The sequence below is a fragment of the Melanerpes formicivorus genome, unplaced genomic scaffold, assembly GCF_026170545.1.
Source record: "Melanerpes formicivorus ecotype bairdi unplaced genomic scaffold, bMelFor1.0.p_v2 SCAF_129, whole genome shotgun sequence".
Lineage (NCBI taxonomy): Eukaryota > Metazoa > Chordata > Aves > Piciformes > Picidae > Melanerpes > Melanerpes formicivorus.
The window spans coordinates 971,118-995,868 of NW_027142481.1; the positions used below are offsets into that span (position 1 = coordinate 971,118).

Below are 24,751 nucleotides of genomic sequence, written 5' to 3' on the forward strand. Positions count from 1 at the left end.
GTTGTTTCCTGAATGCAGGAATAAGCTGGGCAAGGTGAAGGTCATCCTGCCTGAGGCCAGAGGGTTGCAGCAGCAGTCTGCACAAAGCCATCAAAAATCCCCAACCCCCCAACCTTGCTTGTTAAAAAATGAAGTATTAGCAGCTCATTCACAGGAGAGACTGGCCTTGCAAGCTTTAAAAAGCAGTCTCACCTAGGTGGAGTTTTCTCCCTTTCAGAGGTTTCTCCATCAATTCAGTGTTTCTATTACCTTTGGTGGCTTATTTCCTATCATCCCGGGTAACTGCACACTGTATCTGCTATGGGTTAAGCAGTTCCTATCTCTCTGGGGCTTCTGTGAGCAATTACCTTGTTTGCTGACACTGCTGCCCCCTGGCAGACAAGAAAGTAGCTCGTGAGGGGTTTGGATAGTGTGGCTCATGAGGAGGGAGCTGGGGTTGCTCAGCATGAACAAGAGGCTGAGAGGAGACCTGAAAGGAACTTTCAGTGAGGCTAGCGTTGATGCAATCTCCTGAGCAACTCGGGACGAGAGGAGGTGGCCTCAAGCTGCACCACCAGGGGAGGTTTAAGACATCAGGAGTAGTTTCTTTTCCTGCAAGAGCACTCAGGCAGCCGAACAGTCTGCTCAGGGAGGTGGTGGAGTCACCACCCCTGGAGATGTTTCAAGAGTCGACGTGATGCTGTGTGGGACACGGCCCAGCGGTCTGGGGTGCGTTGGGGAGAAAGACGGACTTTCCGACGTTTGTTATTCTGTGAGGAGAAAAGGGCACACGGCCGCTGGGAAGAAAGGACAGGACTGTGCGCCCGCTCCCACCTCCCGCAGCGCAGCTGACCGCAGCAGCTGTCCCTGCCGGCAGAGCCCCCGGCCGGCCGCCAGCAGCGGGCTTTGCCTTTGCCTTGGCGTTGCTGTTGGGCGTCCGTCAATATGCAAACCCTCAGACCCGGCCGAGAGTCAAGTTTTCACTCCGACCTGGTAGCAACTCAGGTTTGAAATTGAAACCCTTTTTTTTTCGTTTGTTCTTTTGTTTTCTCCCGTGAAAACTTCGTTCCGGCGCGGGCAGCAGCCCGGCCCCGCACTCGAGGTTCGCGGTAGCTGGCGGTTGGAAGCAGGCCCGCCGGGCCTGACGGCGGGCTGCCGAGCTCCTTGTGCTCGGCGGCCCCTCGGAAAACCCACACGCGGTGCCGCTGGCGGAAGCGATCGCCAGCTGCGGGCACGGCTCTGGCGGCAGCGAACGGCGAGCGACGGATCGGTGTTCGGCTAGGCTCCGGCGCTGGTAGCAGCGATCGGCGAGCGACGGCTTCGAGGTTCGGCTGGGCTCGGCTCCGGCGCTGGCGGCAGCGACGGGGTAGCGGGCGGCCGCAGGGCTCGGCGCGGGTCCGGGCGCGGCGCTGGCGGCCGCGGGGCTCGGCCCGGGCCCGGCGCACACCGCCCCCGCCGCCTCCCCGGGAGGCGAGGTCACGTGAGCCCCGCTCGCCGCGCTCCTTCCGTCCGCCATTTTAGGTTGTGTCGGTGGCGGCGCCATTAAAAAAAAGCGAGCGAAAGGAGGAGGGCTCGGGGCGCTGGTGCCGCGAGCGGGGCCGGGGCCTCGGCGGGGAAGCGGCAGCGGGGCCGGGGGCGGCGGCGGCGGCTGCGCGGGCGGTTCGCCGGCCGGCCGGCGCGGGGCAGCCGCAGCGGCGCCATGTCGGAGCAGCAGTTCGCCATGGACTCGGCGGCCGGCGCCGGAGGCAGCTCGGCGGAGTCGGCGGAGCAGCCCGAGGGGCTGACGGGGGTTGGGGCGGGGGGCGCCGGCGGGGGAGGCGGCGGCGGCGGCAGCAGCGGCGGCGGCGGTGGCGCCGAGTCGGAGGGAGCCAAGATCGACGCCAGCAAGAACGAGGAAGACGAGGGGTGAGCGGCGGGGGGCAGCGCGGGACGCCCCGCGACTTTGGTCTCCCTGGCGCCGTCCTGCTCGGGTGGGCGGGAGGGGTCGTCGCCCCTCGGCCCGGCCCCGCTTGCAGCCCTGTTTGTTTACTTGGCGCCGCGGCGACGTCACGTACCGGGCCGGGCCGGCGGGGGCGGGCCGCCGGCGGAGCTCGGGCGGGCGGCGCCGCGCGGGCACCTCCGCCCTCCGTGTGCCCGCAGCTGTGGGGCGGGAGGGAGGAGCGGGGCAGGGCTGACGGGAGAGCCGCGCGCCCCGCCGCAGCCCCGCGCGCGCCCCGCGCTCCCGCCGGCCCGCGCTGGCGAGGCGCGGCTGGGGCGGCAGCGGGCTGCCTCCGCGGCGCTGCGGCGGCTCGGGGAGACGCGCCGTGCCCCGGGGCGCTTTGCAAAGCAGCCAGAGCAGCCCTGCCGCGGAGTTGGAGATGCTGCCGAGGAGCGGGGAAACTTTCCTGCCCCTCCTCGGCCCCCGGTCCCGTGGCGCGGTCGGAGGCGGCTGGTGCCGAGGGGTGCAGCTGTCTCCCTCCTCAGGAGGTCTCCTGGTGTGGTGTGAGCCTGTGAGGTTGTGCTTCCTGCGAGTTCTGCGCCCTGCAAGCGTTACAGGCTGCAGCTCGCTGCGGCTGAGGCTTGGGGCTGCGGGCGCCTCGCGTTGCAAACACAGCCGAGGTGTCAGCTGGGTGCTGCTGAGGCGCCTGGGCTCCTTCCCTCCTTCCCCCGGAACACGTTGCATGGGGACGCTGCTTGCTTTAGGCGGCAGCTCCAGCGCGAAGACAGCTCTTAATCTTCTGAGAGGTCTCTGCCCTGATGCCTGGCGTGAAGCTTTCATGCAGCAGGTGAAACTCGTGGATCATGAATTCGCTTCCAGGGCAGGCTGCTGCTGTGTGCTGTCCCCTGTCTGGCCAGTGAGAAACTGAAGATGCAGGTCTGCTTTTGCTCGAGGCAGAAAACGGACTGAAGGAACACCAAGCTGTTGGTCTTGTGGAGTCTTGCCATCCAGACCTCCCTGTGATCACCAGGGATGGTGCTGAGAGCAGGGAGAGAGAACAGGAGCCTCTTTTGGAGCCTTTTACTGGGGTTAGGGGAAACAGAATGGTTTGGTTGCTGCTGTTTGCATACTTGTTTCATGCTTTGCTTTTGAATATGAACCTCTTAAAGGGTTGTCATGAGGAAGCTTTTAAGGCAACACAGCCTAGAGAGTGACATGATGTTGGGCAGTGGTTGTATGTGGTGTACACTGACTTGTGGTTTAGTCCAGTTGGGTTTTGAGCTGTCAATTCTTGTGGCTGGACAAGAAGCAGTGTTCTGACAGCCCTCTTGGTAGTAGAGGGAAACCAGCACATCTTTGGTAGTTCCCTTTGGATTAGGAGTTGGAGACAGAGGAAAACCTCTGCAGGTTCTCATCCCCTCAGATCACCCCAGTGAGAATGTGTGGACTAGAGAAATCTACTTGTTGGCAACTGCCAAGCAGCTTCCTGGCTTGCCTGCTGGAGGAGGGCCACAGCCACTAGGTGTGGTGATGTCTGTGCTCTGTTAACTCTGAAGTTTAGAAGCTGTCCCAGAGAACTGTTTGTGCTGGTGTGGCTTAGACCAGCCAGCCTGTGGCTTGGGAAGTGTACACAGAATCATGGAGTTGTCAGGGTTGGAAGGGACCTCAAGGCTCAGCCAGCCCCAAGCCCCTGCCATGGGCAGGGACACCTCACACCACAGCAGCTTGCTCACAGCCACCTCCAGCCTGGCTGCAAACACCTCCAGCCAGGAGGCTTCCACCACCTCCCTGGGCAGCCTGGGCCAGGCTCTCACCACCCTCCTGCCCAACAACTTCTTCCTCACTTCCAGTCTGAATCAATCCACTTCTAGTTCTGCTCCATCCCCCCCACTCCTAGCCCTCCCTCACCCCCTCCAAAGTCCCTCCCCAGCTTGCTTGCAGCCCCCTGCAGCTCCTGCAAGGCCACCAGAAGGTCTCCTGGGAGCCTTCTCCTCTCCAGCCTGCACAAGCCCAACTCTCTCAGTCTGTGCTCAGAGCAGAGCAGCTCCAGCCCTCTGCTCCTCCTCCTGGCCCTGCTCTGGACACCTTCCAGCCCCTCCAGAGCCATCCTGGGACAGAGAACTGGACCCAGAGCTGCAGCTGTGGTCTCTGCAGAGTGGAGCAGAGGGGGAGAATCCCCTCCCTGGCCCTGCTGGTGACAGCAGGGTGACATTGCACCTTAACTGGCATGCTCACCTTCAGTGTTGTGGGCTGGTTCTGGCCTCAGTTTTGCAGTGGAGCTGTAGTTTGTCCACATCTCTGTGTGGCACTTTGTGACTGGGCTCACACATGCAGTTACTGCAAGGTGGGGAGAAAATCCTTCAGAGTTCTGTTTCATAGAATGGTTTGGGTTGGAAGGGACATTTAAAGCTCCTCAAGTCCAAAGCCCTGTGCTGTGGAGGGACATGTTTAACTAGATCAGGTTATCAGGGCCCTGTCCAGCCTCTCCTGGAATGGTTCCAGGAATGGGGGGGCTTCTACCATCTCTCTGGGCAGCTTGTGTCTTGAGAAATCCGCTTGTTTCACCACCCTCACTGTAAAAATGGTCTTCCTTCTAGCTACTCAATCTCCATCTTCTGGTTTAACCCCATCACCCCTGTCATACCACAACAGGCCCTGCTAAGAAGGCTGTCCCCAGGTTTCTGATTGACCCCTGTAAGTGCTGAAAGGCCCCCAGAAGGTCTCTGTGGAAACTTGTGGAGGCTGAACAGCCTCAACTTCCTCAGCCTTTCTTCACAGGAGGGGTGTTTCATGCTTCAGATCATTTTTGTGTCCCTCCTCTGGCCCTGCTCCAACAGGTCCCTGCCTCTCCTGTGCTGAGGACTCCAGCACTGCAGGTGAGGTCTTAGCAGAGGGGCAGAATCCCTTCCCTGCCCGTGCTGGTGGGGATCAGCCCAGGGCAGAGCTGGCTCTGGCCTGTGAGCACACCCTGCCAGCTCATGTCCAGCTTTTCACCCACCAGCACTCCCAGCTGCTTCTCTGCAGGGTTGTTCTTCATCTCTTCATCCTCCAGCCCAAATGAATTTCTTCCTCATCTCCACTCTCAGTCTCCTCTCTCCCAGCTCAAAGCCATTGTCCTTCATCCTGGCACTCCCAGCCCTTGGCAAAAGTCCCTCCCCAGCTCTCCTGGAGCCCTTCAGGTACTGGAAGGCTGCTCTGAGGTCTCCCTGGAGCCTTCTCCTCTCCAGGCTGAACAGCCTCAGCTCTCCCAGCCTGGCCCCACAGGGGAGGTTCTGCAGCCCTTTAATAATCTTCATGGCCTCCTCTGGAGCCTCTCCCAGCAGTTCCATGTCCTTGTGCTGGGGGACCGGACCTGGAGGCAGTGCTGCAGGTGGAGTCTCAGCAGGGCAGAGGGGCAGAATCCCCTCACTTGTCAAGTCCTGGTGTGTCTCCTGTTGGGACACAGGCTGATGATTGGTATTTGTGTGTGTGAGGCTTGCCATGTGATGGGATGCTCCTGATGTGACTCCAAGCTTCCAGTGGAAGTCATGATCAGCACTGCCTGCTGTATACCTTTGCCCAGCAGCACTGGTCCTGTATGTAGTGTGCTGGGATGGCATCCCCACTGTTGTCTTGGATGATGCCAGGTGTTTCTAATGCCATGTTTTGGGGAGGAAAGGTACATTTTGACCATCCAATACTTCTGCTCTTTGGCTGCTTTCTGGGGCAGGGGACTTGACTGAGCTTCCTCTCTTTGTTTTAGTTTACTGACATGTGGGGTCCAGAGTGTGCTTCTGTTTACCTGCACTGCCTCATGAAGCTGTTGTGCCTGTGTTTGTTTCACAAGCAGGCCCCACAGGTGACCACATGGCATGAAGCCTGTTGGAGGGTCAGGAGTGGTGGGGATAGAGGGGAGCAGCAAAACACCTCCTTGCCAGGCGTTGTGGTTTCATGGGGTGGCAGAGTGAGCAGCTGTGGCAGAAGGTGGTGCACAGCATGTAAATCTTTATCCACTCTGGCCAGGATCAGTTAAGCAAGTTCCAAAAAGGGGAGGAAGAGATCTTAAAAGGGGAGGAAAAGATCTTAAAGGGGAGGGGGGAAAAGGTGGGAGGTGGAAGGCTGTGTGCAGAGTGTCCCTGCCCAGACTCTGCTGGGTCAAGCTGCAGAGCAGAGCGCTTTGGGTGAGACTCGTTAACAGCTGAGCCGCCTTGTCTCAACAGGAAAATGTTTATTGGTGGCCTTAGCTGGGACACCACCAAGAAAGACCTGAAGGACTACTTCTCCAAGTTTGGTGAAGTGGTAGACTGCACTCTGAAGCTGGATCCCATCACGGGGAGGTCGAGAGGCTTCGGCTTCGTGCTCTTCAAGGAGTCGGAGAGCGTGGATAAGGTACTGCTGGCGCGGGGTGGCAGGCAGCAGAGAGGCAGAGCCCTGCTCTCTGGTGAGCAGAGCTCTGCTGGCTGCCTGCATGCTTCCCTTGCACGGGGTCTGTGCCAGGGGATTCTGGAATAGAAGAGCCTGAAGGTGCTTACTGAATTGCTTCCAGCTTTATACCCCAGCTGTCTCAGTCGTGGTGCGGTGGCCAGGGACCAGCGGTGACTGCAGCACAGGAGGTTCCACCTCAACACGAGGAGGAACTTCTTCACTGTGAGGCTCACAGAGCACTGGAGCAGGCTGCCCAGAGAGGTTGTGCAGCCTCCTTCTCTGGAGACTTTCCAGCCCCATCTGGATGCATTCCTGTGTGCCCTGTGCTGGATTCTCTGCTCCTGCTCTGGCAGGGGGGTTGGACTGGGTGATCTCCAGAGGTCCCTTCCAACCCCTAACATCCTGTGAGCCTGGGATTCCCAGAGTCTGGCTTTGGGTGCTTACAGGGAGTGTTCTGCAAGCCACTGGACCTGAGCACTTTAAAAAGTACTGTACAGAAATGTTCTGCTGCCTGCCACTCTGAGTGCAGCCAGAGAGCTTCCAGTCTCTGCATCCCAGAGTTGCTGCCTGGACCCCTAGAGAGGAGCCAGTGGCTTTGACAGATTTGGGGGTTTAGCCAAGCAAAAAATAACTTAGCATTTCTAAAATGCTGTTGCACAGCACACTGAAAAGTTTTCATCTTCACTGACCTTTGGTGGTGCCTTAAAGTGTCACCCAGTTCTTAAACCAGCTGAGGTTTGAGGGTGGGCCTGTGGAGTGCTTTTTGAGAGGTACCACACTCTTCACTTCTCTTGGCTGCTGCTTGCCTCCAGGTGACTTTGATAGAGTTCTCAGTGGGATCAAAACAATGGAGCTGTTTGGGTTTGGGGCAACAGATCACTGCTGTAATCACAGCCTTGCAACTGAAGTGATGGCATTCACAAAAATGAAGCAGCAACCAGCTGGGCCTTGCTTAAAACAGCAGGGAAGCATTTTGATTGAGCTGGGAGTAAGAGCCTGTTTGAATTCTCCACAGGTCATGGACCAGAAAGAACACAAGCTGAATGGAAAGGTCATTGATCCCAAAAGAGCTAAAGCCATGAAAACAAAAGAACCTGTGAAAAAGATTTTTGTGGGGGGCTTATCTCCAGACACACCTGAGGAGAAAATAAGGGAATACTTTGGAGGTTTTGGTGAGGTATGTGGTGAGCTGAACTACTTGTTCTTGTAGAGCTTGTTCTGTCTTCACTAATTGAGTGAAAGAAAAGCACCCCACACCCAGCCTCCCCCTTAATGCAGTGGGCCTGGATGCCCCTGTAAGCTTAATGGCCTAGTGTAGCTCCATGGCTGGATGGCCAGGCCCCAGGAGTGGTGGGGAATGGAGCTAAATTCAGTTGGTGGCCAGGCACAAGTGGTGTTCCCCAGGACTCAGTGCTGGGGCCACTTCTCTGTAGTGTCTGTGTCAGTGATCTGGACAAGAGGATTGAGGATACCTCCAGTAAGTTTGCAGATGACACCCAACTGAGAGGGAGTGTAGATCTGCTGGAGGGCAGGAGGGTTGTGGACAGGCTGGCTAGATGGATAGGCTGAGGTCAGTTGTATGAGGTTCAACAAGGCCAAGTGCTGGGTCCTGCACTTAGGTCACAACAACCCCATGAATGCTGCAGGCTGTGGGCAGAGTGGCTGGAAGCTGCCCAGCAGAAAAGGCCTTGGGGGATGGTGGTTGACAGACAAATGAAGATGAGCCAGGGTATGTCCAACTGGCCAAGAAGGCCATCAGCAGGCTGGCCTGGATCAGCAGTAGTGTGGTCAGTAGGACCAGGGAAGCTTGGCACTGGTGAGGCCACACCTTGAGCACTGGATTCAGATTTGGGTCCCTCACTCCAAGAAAGACATTGAGTTGCTAGAGTGTGTCCAGAGAGGAGCAGTGAAGCTGGTGAAGGACCTGGAGAAGAGGGCTGGGGGAAGAGCAGCTGAGGGACATGGGGTTGTTTAGTCTGGAGAAGAGGAGGCTGAGGGGAGACCTCATTGCTCTCTACAGCTCCCTGAAAGGAGGCTGGAGCCACCTGGGAGGCTGGTTTCTTTTCCTGGTGATAGGACAAGAGCAAGTGACCTGAAATTGTGCCAGGGGAGGGTTAGGTTGGAGATGAGGAACAATTTCTTTGCTGCCAGAGTGGTCAGGGATTGGCAGAGGCTGCCCAGGGAGGTGGTGGAGTCCCCATGGCTGGAGGTGTTCCAGAAAGGTGTGGCCATGGCACTTGGGGACAGGGTTTGGTGGCCATGGTGGTTGGACCTGATGATCTTGGAGTTCTTTTCCAACCAGAACAATTGGGCAATTCTAAACCATCACTGCAGCCCTTTCTCAGGTGTCACCAGCATTAGGTGATGACAACTCTGTGTCAGGGAACGTGGATGTCAATCACCTGCCATCTTGCAGCTCACTCTGCACTAGAGGCTTTTGACTTGCCTGTGCTGAAGTCTTGTGCTGCATGTTAGAGGGTAGAAGGGATCCAGAGGGATCTTGACAGGCTGGACAGATGGGCACTCAGCACTGGTTAGGCCACGCCTGGAGTCCTGTGTCCAGTTCTGGGCTCCTCAGTTTAGGAAGGACATTGAGAGACTTGAAGGTGTCCAGAGAAGGGCAACAAAGCTGGGGAGAGGCCTTGAGTACAGCCCTGTGAGGAGAGGCTGAGGGAGCTGGGGTTGCTTAGCCTGGAGAAGAGGAGGCTCAGGGGAGACCTCATTGCTCTCTCCAACTCCCTGCAGGGAGGTTGCAGCCAGGAGGGGGTTGGTCTCTTCTCTCTAGCAACCAGCACCAGAACAAGGGGACACAGTCTCAGGCTGTGCCAGGGGAGGTTTAGGCTGGAGGTGAGGAGAAAGTTCTTCCCAGAGAGAGTTGTTAGCCATTGGAATGTGCTGCCCAGGGAGGTGGTGGAGTCCCCATCCCTGGAGGTGTTCAAGAGGGGATTGGATGTGGCACTTGGTGCCATGGTCTAGTCATGAGGTCTGTGGTGCCAGGTTGGACTTGATGATCTCTGAGGTCTCTTCCAACCTTGGTGAGACTGTAACACTCCTCCTGGTGTTTGTGCTGCTGGTGGTGACTGGTTCCCAGTGCTGTCAAGCCCCCACCATGACATTCCAGCCTGAACAATGTCAGCTAACAAATTCAACCTGTTGGAACCGTGTTCTTAAGCAGCATGGATGGCAGGACAGGAGCTCACATCTCTGGTCTTCTCCTAGGTTGAATCAATAGAGCTCCCCATGGACAACAAAACCAACAAGAGGCGTGGGTTTTGCTTCATTACCTTCAAGGAGGAGGAGCCAGTGAAGAAGATCATGGAAAAGAAATACCACAACGTTGGGCTTAGTAAAGTAGGTGGAGTTTGCCCTGGAGAAACTGAACCATGGGATTGCATGACTGGGTGGGGATAAGAGGCTGGAAACTCCTGTAAGCATTAGACCTCCCAGGCAGGCATTAAGGGGCTAAGAACAGGTTGCTGTCACCTTAACTCCTGAGCTTTGGGGAGGTTTGGCACTGCACCCCCAGTGGGCAGAGGGCTGGGCTCATTGGGAAGCCCCCTGCCTCCTCCAGCAGTGTAGGCAGGGGGCTGTGTCACTGATCCACAGCATCAGGCTGCACCATCTTCTCCTGGTAGGTTGATCTTCCTGTGTTGAACATGGAAATGCTTCCTGCTTTAAGCACCATGTCATGTCAGAGTGCTTCCAGAAGTGAGAGGGGAAGTCAAGTTCATTGCAGGGAGCTGGAGGAAATTAAACCCAGTGGCAAAACCTCAGACTCTGTAGATGGTGTCTTCTCTTTTGGACAGATATGTGGCATGGAAGCTTGAGAACAGAGCTGAGTTGGTCTTCCTCTCTGCAACTTGTAGAGCTGCCCTCCACAACTCCCTGAGAGGAGGTTGGAGCTAGGTGGGAGTTGGTCTCTTCTCCCCACTAGCAAGTGCTAGGATGAGAGGAAATGGCCTCAGGTTGCATCAGAGGAGGGTTGGGTTGGGCATTAGAAGAAACTACTTGACTGAAAGGGTTCTCCAAGCCTGGCCCAGGCTGCCCAAGGAGGTGGTTGAATGCCCATCCCTGGAGGTGTTTCAAAGAGGCATTGATGCAGTGCTGAGGGGACGTGGTTTAGCCCCAGCCTGGGTAGAGCTAGAGACTGGTTGGACTGGGTGAGCTTAAAGGGTCTCTTCCCACTGAAACAAGCCTGTGATGCATACTCTGTAACTCAGATTTGACTGCAGCTTTCCAGCTAAATTGACCTCAGAGGTCTGCTTCAAAGGGCAAACAGGCATAGAAAGAACCCTGCATTCCCTGCACAATGAGTGACACTGGCAGCAAATGTTTTGTGTCACCAGTGGGTAACTGTTCTCAAGTTGGAGAGTAGAAGGTACCTCTTTTCCCCGCCCCCCCCCCTAAGGGGAGCAGCAGGGTCACCCAATCCTGTTTTCTGCTTACTGTCCTGTAAGTTTAAGAATGGTTTGTGGGCCAGACCTTGGCTAATGGGATCTGCCTTGCCCTTTCTGTGCAGTGTGAAATCAAAGTAGCCATGTCAAAGGAGCAGTACCAGCAGCAGCAGCAGTGGGGGAGCCGGGGAGGATTTGTCGGAAGAGCTCGAGGGAGAGGTGGAGGTAAGCTTGCACTGCCACACTGCTGGGAGCTGAGGGCCTTGCTGGAGTGCAGTGCTTGAGAGTAGGCTGAACATGAGCCAGCAGTGTGCCCAGGGGGCAAAGAAGGCCAAGGGCATCCTGGCCTGGATCAGGAAGAGTGTGGCCAGCAGGAGCAGGAAGTCCTTGTGCCCTGTGCTCAGCACTGCTGAGGCCACAGCTTGAGTCCTGTGTCCAGCTCTGGGCTCCTGAGGTTAGGAAAGAGGTTGAGCTGCTGGAAGGTGTCCAGAGAAGGGCAACAAAGCTCCATTACAACTCCATATAAACAAGAAGAAAAGAACCCTAATAACATCAGCCAAGAAGGCCAAGGGCATCCTGGCCTGCATCAGGAAGAGTGTGGCCAGCAGGAGCAGGGAAGTCCTTGTGCCCTGTGCTCAGCACTGGTTAGGCCACACCTGGAATCCTGTGTCCAGTTCTGGGCTCCTCAATTTAAGAAGGACATTGAGACTCTTGAACCCCAGAGAAGGGCAATGAGGCTGGGGAGGGGTCTGAAGCACAGCCCTATGAGGAGAGGCTGAGGGAGCTGGGGTTGCTTAGCCTGGAGAAGAGGAGGCTCAGGGGAGACCTTCTTGCTCTCTCCAACTCCCTGCAGGGAGGTTGTAGCCAGGTGGGGGTTAGTCTCTTCTGCCAGGCCCCCAGCAGCAGAACAAAAGGACACAGTCTCAAGCTGTGCCAGGGGAGGTTGAGGCTGGATGTTAGGAAGAAATTCTTCCTAGCAAGAGAGATTGGCCACTTTGATGAGCTGCCCAGGGAGGTGGTGGAGTCCTCATCCCTGGAGGTGTTTAGGAAGAGCCTGGCTGAGGCACTTGGTGCCATGACTGAGTTGATCAGATGGTGCTGGGTGAGAGGTTGGGCTTGATGATCTCAAAGATCTTCTCCAACCTGGTTAATGCTCATTCTAACTCTTAATACCAGTCTCCTGCAGCTCTCACTTTTGGCATGCTGTGTTGCAGGCCCCAGCCAAAACTGGAACCAGGGCTACAGCAACTACTGGAATCAAGGGTATGGGAACTATGGCTACAACAGCCAAGGGTACGGCGGCTATGGAGGATACGACTACACTGGTTACAACAACTACTATGGATATGGTGACTATAGCAGTAAGTACTCCTTGCATGCTGCTTGTGAGAAAACTGCTGCTGCAGCTGTGAAAGCCTTGGAAACCTCCTGGCTTAGGCTCCCAGCATCATTCATCTCATATAGGGGGTCCTTGGTTTCAGACACCCCTCTGCCTCCACTCTTTTGTGGTTATTGTGGTAGGCCTGAGGCCCTGGGACATAGGAGTATTACCTCTCTGGTCAGAAGCAGATCCTCCTGGAGGCACTACTGGCTCAGAAGAATAGTGAAGAGGTGATTTGGAACAGTCAGCATGGCTTTGCCAAGGGCAAATCCTCACTGACCAACCTGGTTGCCTTTCTATGAGCAGGTGACAACATTAATAGCTGAGGGGAGAGCAGCTGATGTCATTTACCTGGACCTGAGCACAGCCTTCAACACTGTCCTGCACCACATCCTGGTCTGCAGGCTGGTGACACATGGGTGTGATGGGTGACCACTAGATGGATAAGGAACTGGCTTGAGGGCTGCACCCAAAGAGTGGCTGTCCATGGCTCCATGTCCCAGTGGAGGCCAGGGACAAGCAGAGTCCCTCAGGGATCAGTCCTGGACCAGGCTTGTTCAACATCTCTGTGGGTGCCATGGGTAGTGGCACTGAGTGCACCCTCAGCAGGTTTGCTGATGACACCAAGCTGTGTGGTGCAGCAGACAGCTGGAGGGAAGGGATCCATCCAGAGGGACCTGGGCAGGCTGGAGAGGTGGGCACAAGCCAACCTCGGGAGGTTCAATGGGAGCAAGTGCAGGGTCCTGCAGCTGGGTGGAGGCAATCCCAGGCACAAATCCAGGCTGGGCAGGGACTGGCTGGAAAGCAGCCCTGAGGAGAGAGCCTTGGGGGTGCTGGGGGAGGAGAAGCTCACCAGGAGCTCTCAGTGTGCACTTGCAGCCCAGAAAGCCAACCAGAGCCTGGGCTGCAGCAGGAGAAGTGTGGCCAGCAGGGCAAGGGAGGTGATTCTCCCCCTCTGCTCAGCTCTGGGGAGACCCCACCTGGAGTACTGCCTCCAGTTCTGGAGCCCCTGTGACAAGAGGGATCTGGAGGTGCTGGAAGGTGTCCAGAGAAGGGCCTTGAGGATGAGCAGAGGGCTGGAGCACCTCTCCTGTGAGGACAGACTGAAGGAGTTGGGGCTGTTCAGTCTGGAGAAGAGAAGGCTCTGAGGTGACCTCATTGTGGCCTTCCAGGATCTGAAGGGGGCTACAGGAAGGCTGGGGAGGGACTGCTCAGGATCTCAAGCAGTGATAGGACTAGGGGGAATGGAATGAAGCTGGAGGTGGGGAGATTGAGGCTGGATGTGAGGAGGAAGTTCTTCCCCATGAGAGTGGTGAAGCCCTGGGATGGGTTGTGCAGGGAGGTGGTTGGGGCCCTGTCCCTGGAGGTGTTTAAGGCCAGGCTGGCTGAGGCTCTGGGCAGCCTGCTCTAGTGTGGGGTGTCCCTGCCCATGGCAGGGGGGTTGGAACTGGCTGATCCTTGTGGTCCCTTCCAACCCTGACTGATACTATGAAGGTGCCCCTCAGCTTCCATGGTTTCACAGCACTGCTGGTTGTTGAGAGAGAGGGCCCCCACCTCAGCTGTCTCCTTATAAAGCTGCTCTGTAGACTCCTTGGGTTCTTGAAGTGGCCATCATGGCCAACAACAGAGCTTAGTGTTGGTCTCTTCTCCCTAGTCACAAGTGACAAGAGAAGAGGAAATGGCCTCAGGTTGCCCCAGGGGAGGTTTAGGTTGGGCAACAGAAGAAACTTAATCCCTGAAGGGTTTCACAAACACTGCAGGAGGCTCCCCAAGTTGGTGGTTGAATCCCCATCCTTGGAGGTGTTTCAAAGAGGCAGAGATGTGGTGCTGAGGGGATGTGGTTTGGCACCAGACTTGGCAGAGTTAGAGAATGGTTGGACTCAATGATCTTTTTGGGTAGAAATCTGAACATTCTAGAGAAGCTGAAGATGTGTGCAGGGTGAGAACAAGTTTTGGGTAGTTCTCATGCTGCTTAGGAGTCACAGAATCACAGAATGTTTGGGGCTGGAAGGGACCTTGAGAGATCATCCAGTCCAACCCCTTTGCCAGAGCAAGGTCACCCAGAGCAGGTCACACAGGAGCACATCCAGGTGGGTCTTGAATATCTCCAGAGAGGAAGGCTCCACAACCACCCTGGGCAGCCTGCTCCACTCTTCTGTCACCTCCCAGGGAAAATTTTCCTCCTGTTTCCATGGAACTTCCTCTGCCTCAGCTTCCATCACTGCCCCTTGTGCTGGCATTGGGCATCTCCCATCACAGCCTGGCTCCAGCCTCTGGGCACTTACCCTGCACAGCTTTACCAACATGAATGAGATCACCCTCAGGCTCCTCCTACTCCAAGCTACAGAGCCCTCAGCTCCCTCAACCTCTCCTCATAAGGAAGATGTTCCACTCCCTTCATCATCTTTGTGGCTCTGTGCTGGACTCTCCTGAGCAGTTCCTGAGGCTGTTCTTGAATTGAGGGGCCCAGAACTGGACACAGTATTCCAGATGTGGCCTCATCAGGGCAGAGTGGAGGGGCGGGAGAACCAGAGTTGGGGCCAAGGAAGCATTGAAACCTGCTTCAGCTTGGTGCCATTGCTCTTTCCTTGTGCAACACTGTAGTTTCTGGAGCTTTGGTATTGCCTGGACAGATGGACAGAGTCCAAGGGCATGAGGTTTAACACATCCAAGTACCAGGTTCTACACATTGGCCACAGCAACCCCAGGCAGTGCCACAGGCTGGGGACAGAGTGGCTGAGAGCAGCCAGGCAGAGAGGGACCTGGGAGTATTGGTGGAGAGCAGCTGAACAGGAGCCAGCAGTGTGCCCAGGTGGCCAAGAAGGCCAAGGGCATCCTGGCCTGGGTCAGGCAGAGTGTGGCCAGCAGGAGCAGGGAAGTCCTTGTGCCCTGTGCTCAGCACTGCTGAGGCCACAGCTTGAGTCCTGTGTCCAGTTCTGGGCTCCCCAATTTAAGAAGGACATTGAGAGACTTGAACCCCCGAGAAGGGCAACCAGGCTGGGGAGGGGTCTGGGGCACAGCCCTGTGAGGAGAGGCTGAGGGAGCTGGGGTTGCTTAGCCTGGAGAAGAGGAGGCTCAGGGAAGACCTTCTTGCTCTCTCCAACTCCCTGCAGGGAGGTTGGAGCAAGCTGGGGGTTGGTCTCTTCTCCCAGGCAATCAGCAGCAGAACAAGAGGACACAGTCTCAAGCTGTGCCAGGGGAGGTTGAGGCTGGCTGTTAGGAAGAAATCCTTCCCAGCAAGAGAGATTGGCCATTGGAATGTGCTGCCCAGGGAGGTGGTAGAGTCCCCATCCCTGGAGGTGTTCAGGAAGAACCTGGATGAGGCACTCAGTGCCATGGTTGAGTTGATCAGATGGTGCTAGGTGAGAGGTTGGACTTGATGCTCTCAGAGGTCTTTTCCAGCCTGGTTAATTCTGTATTGCTCCTTTCCTTAGGACACATTGTAGGATGTGGAGCTTTGGTGTTGGCCTTGCTCCTTTCCTCACACAACCCTACAGGCTGTGGAGCTTTGGTGTTGGCCTTGCTCCTTTCCTCACACAACCCTACAGGCTGTGGAGCTTTGGTGTTGGCCTTGCTCCTTTCCTCACACAACCCTGCAGGCTGTGAAGCTTTGGTGTTGGCCTTGCTCCTTTCCTCACACAACCCTGCAGGCTGTGGAGCTTTGGTGTTGGCCTTGCTCCCTCCTTTCCTCACACAACCCTGCAGGCTGTGGAGCTTTGGTGTTGGCCTTGCTCCCTCCTTTCCTCACACAACCCTGCAGGCTGTGGAGCTTTGGTGTTGGCCTTGCTCCTTTCCTCACACAACCCTGCAGGCTGTGGAGCTTTGGTGTTGGCCTTGCTCCTTTCCTCACACAACCCTGCAGGCTGTGGAGCTTTGGTGTTGGCCTTGCTCCTTTCCTTACACAGCCCTGCAGGCTGTGGAGCTTTGGTGTTGGCCTTGCTCCTTTCCTCACACAACCCTGCAGGCTGTGGAGCTCGCCCTCTGACAACTTTTCCCTCTTGTCTTTAGATCAGCAGAGTGGCTATGGGAAGGTATCTCGACGAGGAGGTCATCAAAATAGCTACAAACCCTACTAAATTATTCCATTTGCAACTTACCCCAGACAGGTACGTCCCAGCCCCGCTCCTCCCTGCCCTGCCCTGCCTTAGCTGTTTGCTTTTGCTTTTGCTTTGGCTTTTCCTTTCCCTTTGTTAATTAGTAAGCAATTCGTTCGGTGGTTTCGTTTTGTTGTTCAAGCCTTAACTGCCCTAAACCCCTGTAATGGTTAAGCCTTCACAGCACTAGAGTAACATAACCTACCTGGATGCATCCCCCCCCTCCCTGTGTGGACTACCCTAAAGCAGCAGGGGGAGGGGAGCGTTGGGGGTGCCCCTTCCAAACCGGTGTGGATGGATCAAAGCAGTGGCTTTGGAGGATCGGTTTGGCTCTGGTTTGGTTTTGATGATCGATTGATTGATTTTTTTTTGGTTTGATTCTCATTTTCAGTTCTGGTTATTAATTCTTTTTTTTTGTTGTTTGGTTTTTTTTTGGTCCTTATGTTTGGTTTTTTTTTCTACTGCTTTTGAGTTTGGTTTTTTTTTCTCTCGCCCTTGTCTTGAATCAAATCGGTCGAAAGCGAAACCCGCAGAGCGGCTTCGTGAAACCAGGTTGGAGTGGAGGACTTGGGTCCCAATTAAGGAATTGCAGCCAAAAAAATAAAGCAGCAAAGAAAAGAAAGAATAAACAAAAACAAAAAAAAAAAGCCAATATTTGCCTACTAACTCTGACATTATTACCTTGTTTGTACCCGCCAGCGGGAGGTTCCTTGCAGGCCCCTGTGTCGCGCTGACTTCACGATTCTCACAGGCTACCGCTCAATGCGGACAGGGTACGAGATGCTCACGCTCTCGAATGCGGCCGCTTGGTATGGTCTCTTCCAACATCCTGTATCAGCATTGTACAAACAGCAACCAAAGCAAAAAAAAAACCAAGAAAACCACCCCCTCCCTCCTCCCCCCCCCCCTTCCCCCTACCTCCCCTTCTTCCCCACCCTCCCACCCCCCCTTAAGACACCAAATGAAAGCGAGCAGGACGCTTCCCCCCCTCCCCTTCGCGCTCTCTCTCTCTCTTTGGTTTTCTTTCCGCTGTTCTTTTTGGTTTTGATGATTTTGGATTCAGTTTTTTTTCTGTTTGGTTATTATTATTATTATTTTCTGAATACATAAAATCAACACCCCCCCCCCAAAAGAACCAAAAGAGTAAAAAAAAACCCAACCCCCAAACAAAATCGACCTCCCCCCTCCCCTTATTTTAATGCCGGTTTCTTACAGGCCCGGTAAATGGCGTTAAGTCGTAACCCTAATGACTTTGTTCTCCTGAAGGGTACAGCTTGGCTCTGGATTGTCCAGTCTTTGGTTAATTTGAGAAGTCATTTTATATTCCTCGTGTTCATTGATTGCTTTCTGCATTTGGAATGGATTCATCTCTTGTAATGCTTCCTTTTTCCCTCCTGACTCCCCTCAACCCCTCACGTTTGTAGACGCGGTAGCGGTTAGAGGTTTGCTGAGGAGTTCTTTGAGCTGATTTCCCTCCTTTAGCTTCCCCCCCCAAGGGCTAATCCTGCTCTTAGTAGTTCCTGTGACCTTTTTGCTTTTTGGTTTGGTTTTTTTTGGATTGTTTTCCTCTTTGTTGTTGTTATTTTCCTTGGGCTTTTGTTTCCTGGTTTTGTTTTTTTCTCCTAAGCTGATAACAATATTTCCCCTACCGGGTCGGCACCGTTCTGGTTAAAGGCAGCTTTTGGGCTTCCCCCCTTCCCCCCTTGCCAGCTCCCTTCCCATCCCCACCCCCCCCTCCTTTAACCTCCCCTCTCCCTCCCTTTATCTATCACCAAAATAGTGGTGGTGGTCACACACTTTATGTAACCTTTTAAGTTAAAAGAATGAGAGGAGTGATATTTTTTTGACTTCCTTTTCATTTTTGCCTCTGAAGTAAACTTACAGCAATGAAGTAAACTTAACAGCAATGAAGTAAACTTACAGCAATGAAGTAAACTTAACAGCAATGAAGTAAACTTAACAGCAATGAAGTAAACTTAACAGCAATGAAGTAAACTTAACAGCAATGAAGTAAACTTAACAGCAATGAAGTAAACTTACAGCAATGAAGTAAACTTACTTACAGCAATGAAGTAAACTTACTTACAGCAATGAAGTAAACTTACAGCAATGAAGTAAACTTACTTACAGCAATGAAGTAAACTTAGTTACAGCAATGAAGTAAACTTACTTACAGCAATGAAGTAAACTTACTTACAGCAATGAAGTAAACTTACAGGAATGCAATGAACCCTAAAAAAAGAAACCTTGGCTTAAAAACCATTGGTGTGCACACACACACAGAGACACACACACACACACACATGTGGATTTCCAGCTCATGGACTCTTCCTGCTCAGCTTGTAATTGAAACCCATAAGTAATGGTAGTTAAAAGTAATGAAAAGCCTTCTGGTATTGCCAGTGATTAATGTGGAGGTGTAAAGCTATTGGTCTAGCCTGGGCAAAGAGAAACTTTTAAGAGGGTTACCTACATATGGCAGTTGTAAAAGCAAAGCCACTTGGCTGCCCAGCTGCCCCCCTTGCCACCCTCCCCCCAGTGACTTTTGCCTTTCTTTTCTTTCTTGCAGGTGGAGAACACAAGTCAATTTTCTCAGTTGGAAGAGTCAGTTGAAGGTGGCACCAGGCTGCCTGCTATAAAATAGCAGTTCAAACTCATTTTTACCTTATGGGTTGGGGTTGTATATTTTTTTTTGGGTGTGGGGGGGGGGAAGGTTTCTTTTCTTTGCCTTTTGCTATCAAAGTCCACGAGATTGGAAGCTTAACAAAAAAGACCTTTTGGAAGCTCACAGTTGATTTCATTTTTATTTCCCCCCCCCCCCCCCCAGATATTTTTCTTCCCTCCCCTCCCAGCCCTTTAAAGACAGACTCAAAAACCAAACACAAGACAACAGTGGCTTTCACAGTCTTACTTCTGAATTGCTCTGCTTCAAAAGAGGATCAGAGTTGGTTTCTGCCCCTTCCCGAGTATCGTAGCGCCAGTCTCGTGTTCAGAAGCCCGGTGTGACGGTGTCATGATGTAGTAGTGTCTTACTGGTTTTTTAATAAATCTTTTTTGTATAAACAGGGCCTGGCCTGGGGCTTTTTTTCCCCTCCCCTCCCCCCCCTCTCCCCCTCCCCTGACACCAGAGCCACCTGCAAACTTGGAATCCCCCAAAGCGCTTTCTGTTCAACGCTGGCTGTGGGTGGAGTGTCCCTTGGAATCCCAAAAGCACACTGGGGGTTGGTGGAGTGTCCCTTGGAATCCCCCAAAGCACTCTGGGGGTTGGTGGAGTGTCCCTTGGGATCCCCAAAGTGCTTTCTGTTTGACACTGTCTGTTGGTGGAGTGTCCCTTGGAATCCCCCAAAGCGCTTTCTGTTCGACGCTGGCTGTTGGTGGAGTGTCCCTTGGAATCCCCCAAAGCACTCTGGGGGTTGGTGGAGTGTCCCTTGGAATGCCCAAAGCACTCTGGGGGTTGGTGGAGTGTCCCTTGGAATGCCCAAAGCACTCTGGGGGTTGGTGGAGCGTCCCTTGGAATGCCCAAAGCACTCTGGGGGTTGGTGGAGCATCCCTTGGTATCCCCCAAAACACTCTGGGGGTTGGTGGAGTGTCCCTTGGAATCCTCAAAGCACACTGAGGGTTGGTGGAGTGTCCCTTGGAATCCCCCAAAGCACACTGGGGGTTGGTGGAGTGTCCCTTGGAATCCCCCAAAGCACTCTGGGGGTTGGTGGAGTGTCCCTTGGAATCCCCCAAAGCACACTGGGGGTTGGTGGAGTGTCCCTTGGAATCCCCCAAAGCACTCTGGGGGTTGGTGGAGTGTCCCTTGGAATCCCCAAAGCACTCTGGGGGTTGGTGGAGTGTCCCTTGGGATCCCCAAAGCACTCTGGGGGTTGGTGGAGTGTCCCTTGGAATGCCCAAAGCACTCTGGGGGTTGGTGGAGTGTCCCTTGGAATGCCCAAAGCACTCTGGGGGTTGGTGGAGCGTCCCTTGGAATGCCCAAAGCACTCTGGGGGTTGGTGGAGCATCCCTTGGTATCCCCCAAAGCACTCTGGGGGTTGGTGGAGTGTCCCTTGGAATCCTCAAAGCACACTGAGGGTTGGTGGAGTGTCCCTTGGAATCCCCCAAAGCACACTGGGGGTTGGTGGAGTGTCCCTTGGAATCCCCCAAAGCACTCTGGGGGTTGGTGGAGTGTCCCTTGGAATCCCCCAAAGCACACTGGGGGTTGGTGGAGTGTCCCTTGGAATCCCCCAAAGCACTCTGGGGGTTGGTGGAGTGTCCCTTGGAATCCCCAAAGCACTCTGGGGGTTGGTGGAGTGTCCCTTGGGATCCCCAAAGCACTCTGGGGGTTGGTGGAGTGTCCCTTGGAATCCTCAAAGCACACTGGGGGTTGGTGGAGTGTCCCTTGGGATCCCCAAAGTGCTTTCTATTTGACACTGGGGGTTGGTGGAGTGTCACTTGGAATCCCCCAAAGCACTCTGGGGGTTGGTGGAGTGTCCCTTGGAATCCCCAAAGCACTCTGGGGGTTGGTGGAGTGTCCCTTGGAATCCCCCAAAGCACTCTGGGGGTTGGTGGAGTGTCCCTTGGAATCCCCCAAAGCACTCTGGGGGTTGGTGGAGTGTCCCTTGGAATCCCCCAAAGCACTCTGGGGGTTGGTGGAGTGTCCCTTGGAATCCCCCAAAGCACTCTGGGGGTTGGTGGAGTGTCCCTTGGAATCCCCAAAGCACTCTGGGGGTTGGTGGAGTGTCCCTTGGAATCCCCCAAAGCACTCTGGGGGTTGGTGGAGTGTCCCTTGGAATCCCCCAAAGCACTCTGGGGGTTGGTGGAGTGTCCCTTGGAATCCCCAAATGCTTTCTGTTTGACACTGGGGGTTGGTGGAGTGTCCCTTGGAATCCCCCAAAGCACTCTGGGGGTTGGTGGAGTGTCCCTTGGGATCCTCAAAGTGCTTTCTGTTCGACACTGGGGGTTTGGTGGAGTGTCCCTTGGGATCCCCAAAGCACACTGGGGGTTGGTGGAGTGTCCCTTGGAATCCCCCAAAGCACTCTGGGGGTTGGTGGAGTGTCCCTTGGAATCCCCCAAAGCACACTGGGGGTTGGTGGAGTGTCCCTTGGAATCCCCCAAAGCACTCTGGGGGTTGGTGGAGCGTCCCTTGGAATCCCCCAAAGCACTCTGGGGGTTGGTGGAGTGTCCCTTGGAATCCTCAAAGCACACTGGGGGTTGGTGGAGCGTCCCTTGGAATCCCCCAAAGCACTCTGGGGGTTGGTGGAGTGTCCCTTGGAATCCCCCAAAGCACTCTGGGGGTTGGTGGAGCGTCCCTTGGAATCCCCCAAAGCACACTGGGGGTTGGTGGAGTGTCCCTTGGAATCCTCAAAGCACACTGGGGGTTGGTGGAGTGTCCCTTGGGATCCTCAAAGCACACTGGGGGTTGGTGGAGTGTCCCTTGGGATCCCCAAAGTGCTTTCTGTTCGACACTGGGGGTTGGTGGAGTGTCCCTTGGAATCCCCAAAGCACACTGGGGGTTGGTGGAGTGTCCCTTGGAATCCCCCAAAGCACTCTGGGGGTTGGTGGAGTGTCCCTTGGAATCCCCCAAAGCACTCTGGGGGTTGGTGGAGTGTCCCTTGGGATCCTCAAAGCACACTGGGGGTTGGTGGAGCATCCCTTGGAATCCCCAAAGCACACTGAGGGTTGGTGGAGTGTCCCTTGGAATCCTCAAAGCACACTGGGGGTTGGTGGAGTGTCCCTTGGAATCCCCCAAAGCACACTGGGGGTTGGTGGAGTGTCCCTTGGAATCCCCCAAAGCACACTGGGGGTTGGTGGAGTGTCCCTTGGAATCCCCCAAAGCACTCTGGGGGTTGGTGGAGTGTCCCTTGGAATCCCCCAAAGCACTCTGGGGGTTGGTGGAGTGTCCCTTGGGATCCTCAAAGCACACTGGGGGTTGGTGGAGCATCCCTTGGAATCCCCAAAGCACACTGAGGGTTGGTGGAGTGTCCCTTGGAATCCTCAAAGCACACTGGGGGTTGGTGGAGTGTCCCTTGGAATCCCCCAAAGCACACTGGGGGTTGGTGGAGTGTCCCTTGGAATCCCCCAAAGCACTCTGGGGGTTGGTGGAGTGTCCCTTGGGATCCTCAAAGTGCTTTCTGTTCGACACTGGGGGTTTGGTGGAGTGTCCCTTGGGATCCCCAAAGCACACTGGGGGTTGGTGGAGTGTCCCTTGGAATCCCCCAAAGCACTCTGGGGGTTGGTGGAGTGTCCCTTGGAATCCCCCAAAGCACACTGGGGGTTGGTGGAGTGTCCCTTGGAATCCCCCAAAGCACTCTGGGGGTTGGTGGAGCGTCCCTTGGAATCCCCCAAAGCACTCTGGGGGTTGGTGGAGTGTCCCTTGGAATCCCCCAAAGCACTCTGGGGGTTGGTGGAGCGTCCCTTGGAATCCCCCAAAGCACTCTGGGGGTTGGTGGAGCGTCCCTTGGAATCCCCCAAAGCACTCTGGGGGTTGGTGGAGTGTCCCTTGGAATCCCCCAAAGCACTCTGGGGGTTGGTGGAGTGTCCCTTGGAATCCCCCAAAGCACACTGGGGGTTGGTGGAGTGTCCCTTGGAATCCTCAAAGCACACTGGGGGTTGGTGGAGTGTCCCTTGGGATCCTCAAAGCACACTGGGGGTTGGTGGAGTGTCCCTTGGGATCCCCAAAGTGCTTTCTGTTCGACACTGGGGGTTGGTGGAGTGTCCCTTGGAATCCCCAAAGCACACTGGGGGTTGGTGGAGCGTCCCTTGGAATCCTCAAAGCACACTGGGGGTTGGTGGAGTGTCCCTTGGGATCCTCAAAGTGCTTTCTGTTCGACGCTGGGGGTTGGTGGAGTGTCCCTTGGGATCCCCAAAGCACACTGGGGGTTGGTGGAGTGTCCCTTGGGATCCTCAAAGCACACTGGGGGTTGGTGGAGTGTCCCTTGGAATCCCCAAAGCACACTGGGGGTTGGTGGAGTGTCCCTTGGAATCTGCCAAAGTGCTTTCTGTTCGACTCTGGGGGTTGGTGGAGTGTCCCTTGGAATCCCCCAAAGCACTCTGGGGGTTGGTGGAGTGTCCCTTGGAATCCCCCAAAGCACACTGGGGGTTGGTGGAGTGTCCCTTGGAATCCCCCAAAGCACTCTGGGGGTTGGTGGAGTGTCCCTTGGAATACCCCAAAGCACTCTGGGGGTTGGTGGAGTGTCCCTTGGAATCCCCAAAGCACTCTGGGGGTTGGTGGAGTGTCCCTTGGAATCCCCCAAAGCACTCTGGGGGTTGGTGGAGTGTCCCTTGGAACCCCCCAAAGCACACTGGGGGTTGGTGGAGTGTCCCTTGGGATCCTCAAAGTGCTTTCTGTTCGACACTGGGGGTTGGTGGAGTGTCCCTTGGAATCCCCAAAGCACTCTGGCTGTGGGTGGAGTGTCCCTTGGAATCCCCAAAGCACTCTGGCTGTGGGTGGAGTGTCCCTTGGAATCCCCAAAGCACTCTGGCTGTGGGTGGAGTGTCCCTTGGGATCCCCAAATGCTTTCTGTTTGACACTGGGAGTTGGTGGAGTGTCCCTTGGAATCCCCCAAAGCACACTGGGGGTTGGTGGAGTGTCCCTGAAGGAATGGCTTTTAGGTAGGTGATAAAGGAGACTTGGAATTGTCAGGGTTGGAAGGGATCCCAAGGATCATCCAGTTCTGACCGCCCCCTTCCCAGGCCAGGAACACCTCACACTAAATCAGGTTGCTCACAGCCACATCCAAGCTGGCACTGAACACCTCCAGGGAGGGGGCATCCACAGCCTCCCTGGGCAACCTGTGCCAGTGTCTCACCACCCTCACTCTCAAGAATTTCTTCCTCATCTCCAGGTTCAATCTCCCCTCTCTGTTTCAGCACCAGCTCCAGGTATGGAGATTGTATCACAGAACTGGCAGGGCTGGAAGGGAGCTCAAGGCTCAGCCAGCCCCAAGCCCCTGCCATGGGCAGGGACACCTCACACCACAGCAGCTTGCTCACAGCCACCTCCAGCCTGGCTGCAAACACCTCCAGCCAGGAGGCTTCCACCACCTCCCTGGGCAGCCTGGGCCAGGCTCTCACCACCCTCCTGCCCAACAACTTCTTCCTCACAGCCAAGCTCCAGCTCCCCACTTCTACTTCTGCTCCAGCCCCCCCACTCCTATCCCTCCCCGACACCCTCCAAAGTCCCTCCCCAGCTTTCCTGGAGCACCCTTAAGATGGGACTAGTGGGAATGGATCCAAACTAGAGGAGAGATTTAGATCAACTATCACAAACTTGTAAAGTAAGTGGCCAGCAGGTCAACGGAGAGGATTCTGCCCCTCTGCTCCACTCTGCTGAGCCCACAGCTGCAGCTCTGGGGCCAGCTCTGGAGCCTCTGTGCCAGGAAGGCTCTGGAGGAGCTGGAAGGTGTCCAGAGAAGGGCCAGGAGGAGGAGCAGAGGGCTGGAGCTGCTCTGCTGTGAGCACAGCCTGAGAGAGTTGGGGTTGTGCAGGCTGGAGAGGAGAAGGCTCCCAGGAGACCTTCTGGTGGCCTTCCAGGGTCTGTAGAGGGCTGCAAGAAAGCTGGGGAGGGACTTTGGAGGGGGTGAGGGAGGGCTAGTAGTGG

At 55.3% G+C, this 24,751-nt stretch overlaps 1 protein-coding gene across 5 annotated transcripts; it reads left to right on the forward strand.

Moving 5' to 3' along the window:
• Positions 1-1,678: 1,678 nt before the first annotated feature.
• On the forward strand, positions 1,679-19,233 carry HNRNPD (heterogeneous nuclear ribonucleoprotein D). 5 transcript variants are annotated; one of them, XR_010991040.1, is made up of 9 exons: positions 1,679-1,884; positions 6,097-6,265; positions 7,317-7,478; positions 9,521-9,652; positions 10,821-10,920; positions 11,910-12,056; positions 16,085-16,182; positions 16,692-16,979; positions 18,740-19,233. XR_010991040.1 is itself a non-coding variant. In XM_068168026.1 (8 exons), the coding sequence occupies exons 1-7, from the start codon at positions 1,679-1,681 to the stop codon at positions 16,150-16,152; spliced, it is 984 nt and encodes a 327-aa protein (XP_068024127.1). In that variant the 3' UTR covers positions 16,153-16,182; positions 16,692-19,233. The 5 variants fall into 5 exon arrangements, 3 of the variants coding, with proteins under 3 accessions (XP_068024127.1, XP_068024129.1, XP_068024130.1); XR_010991041.1 differs by having other exon boundaries at positions 16,692-16,943; XM_068168026.1 differs by having other exon boundaries at positions 16,692-19,233.
• The last annotated feature ends 5,518 nt before the right edge of the window (positions 19,234-24,751 follow it).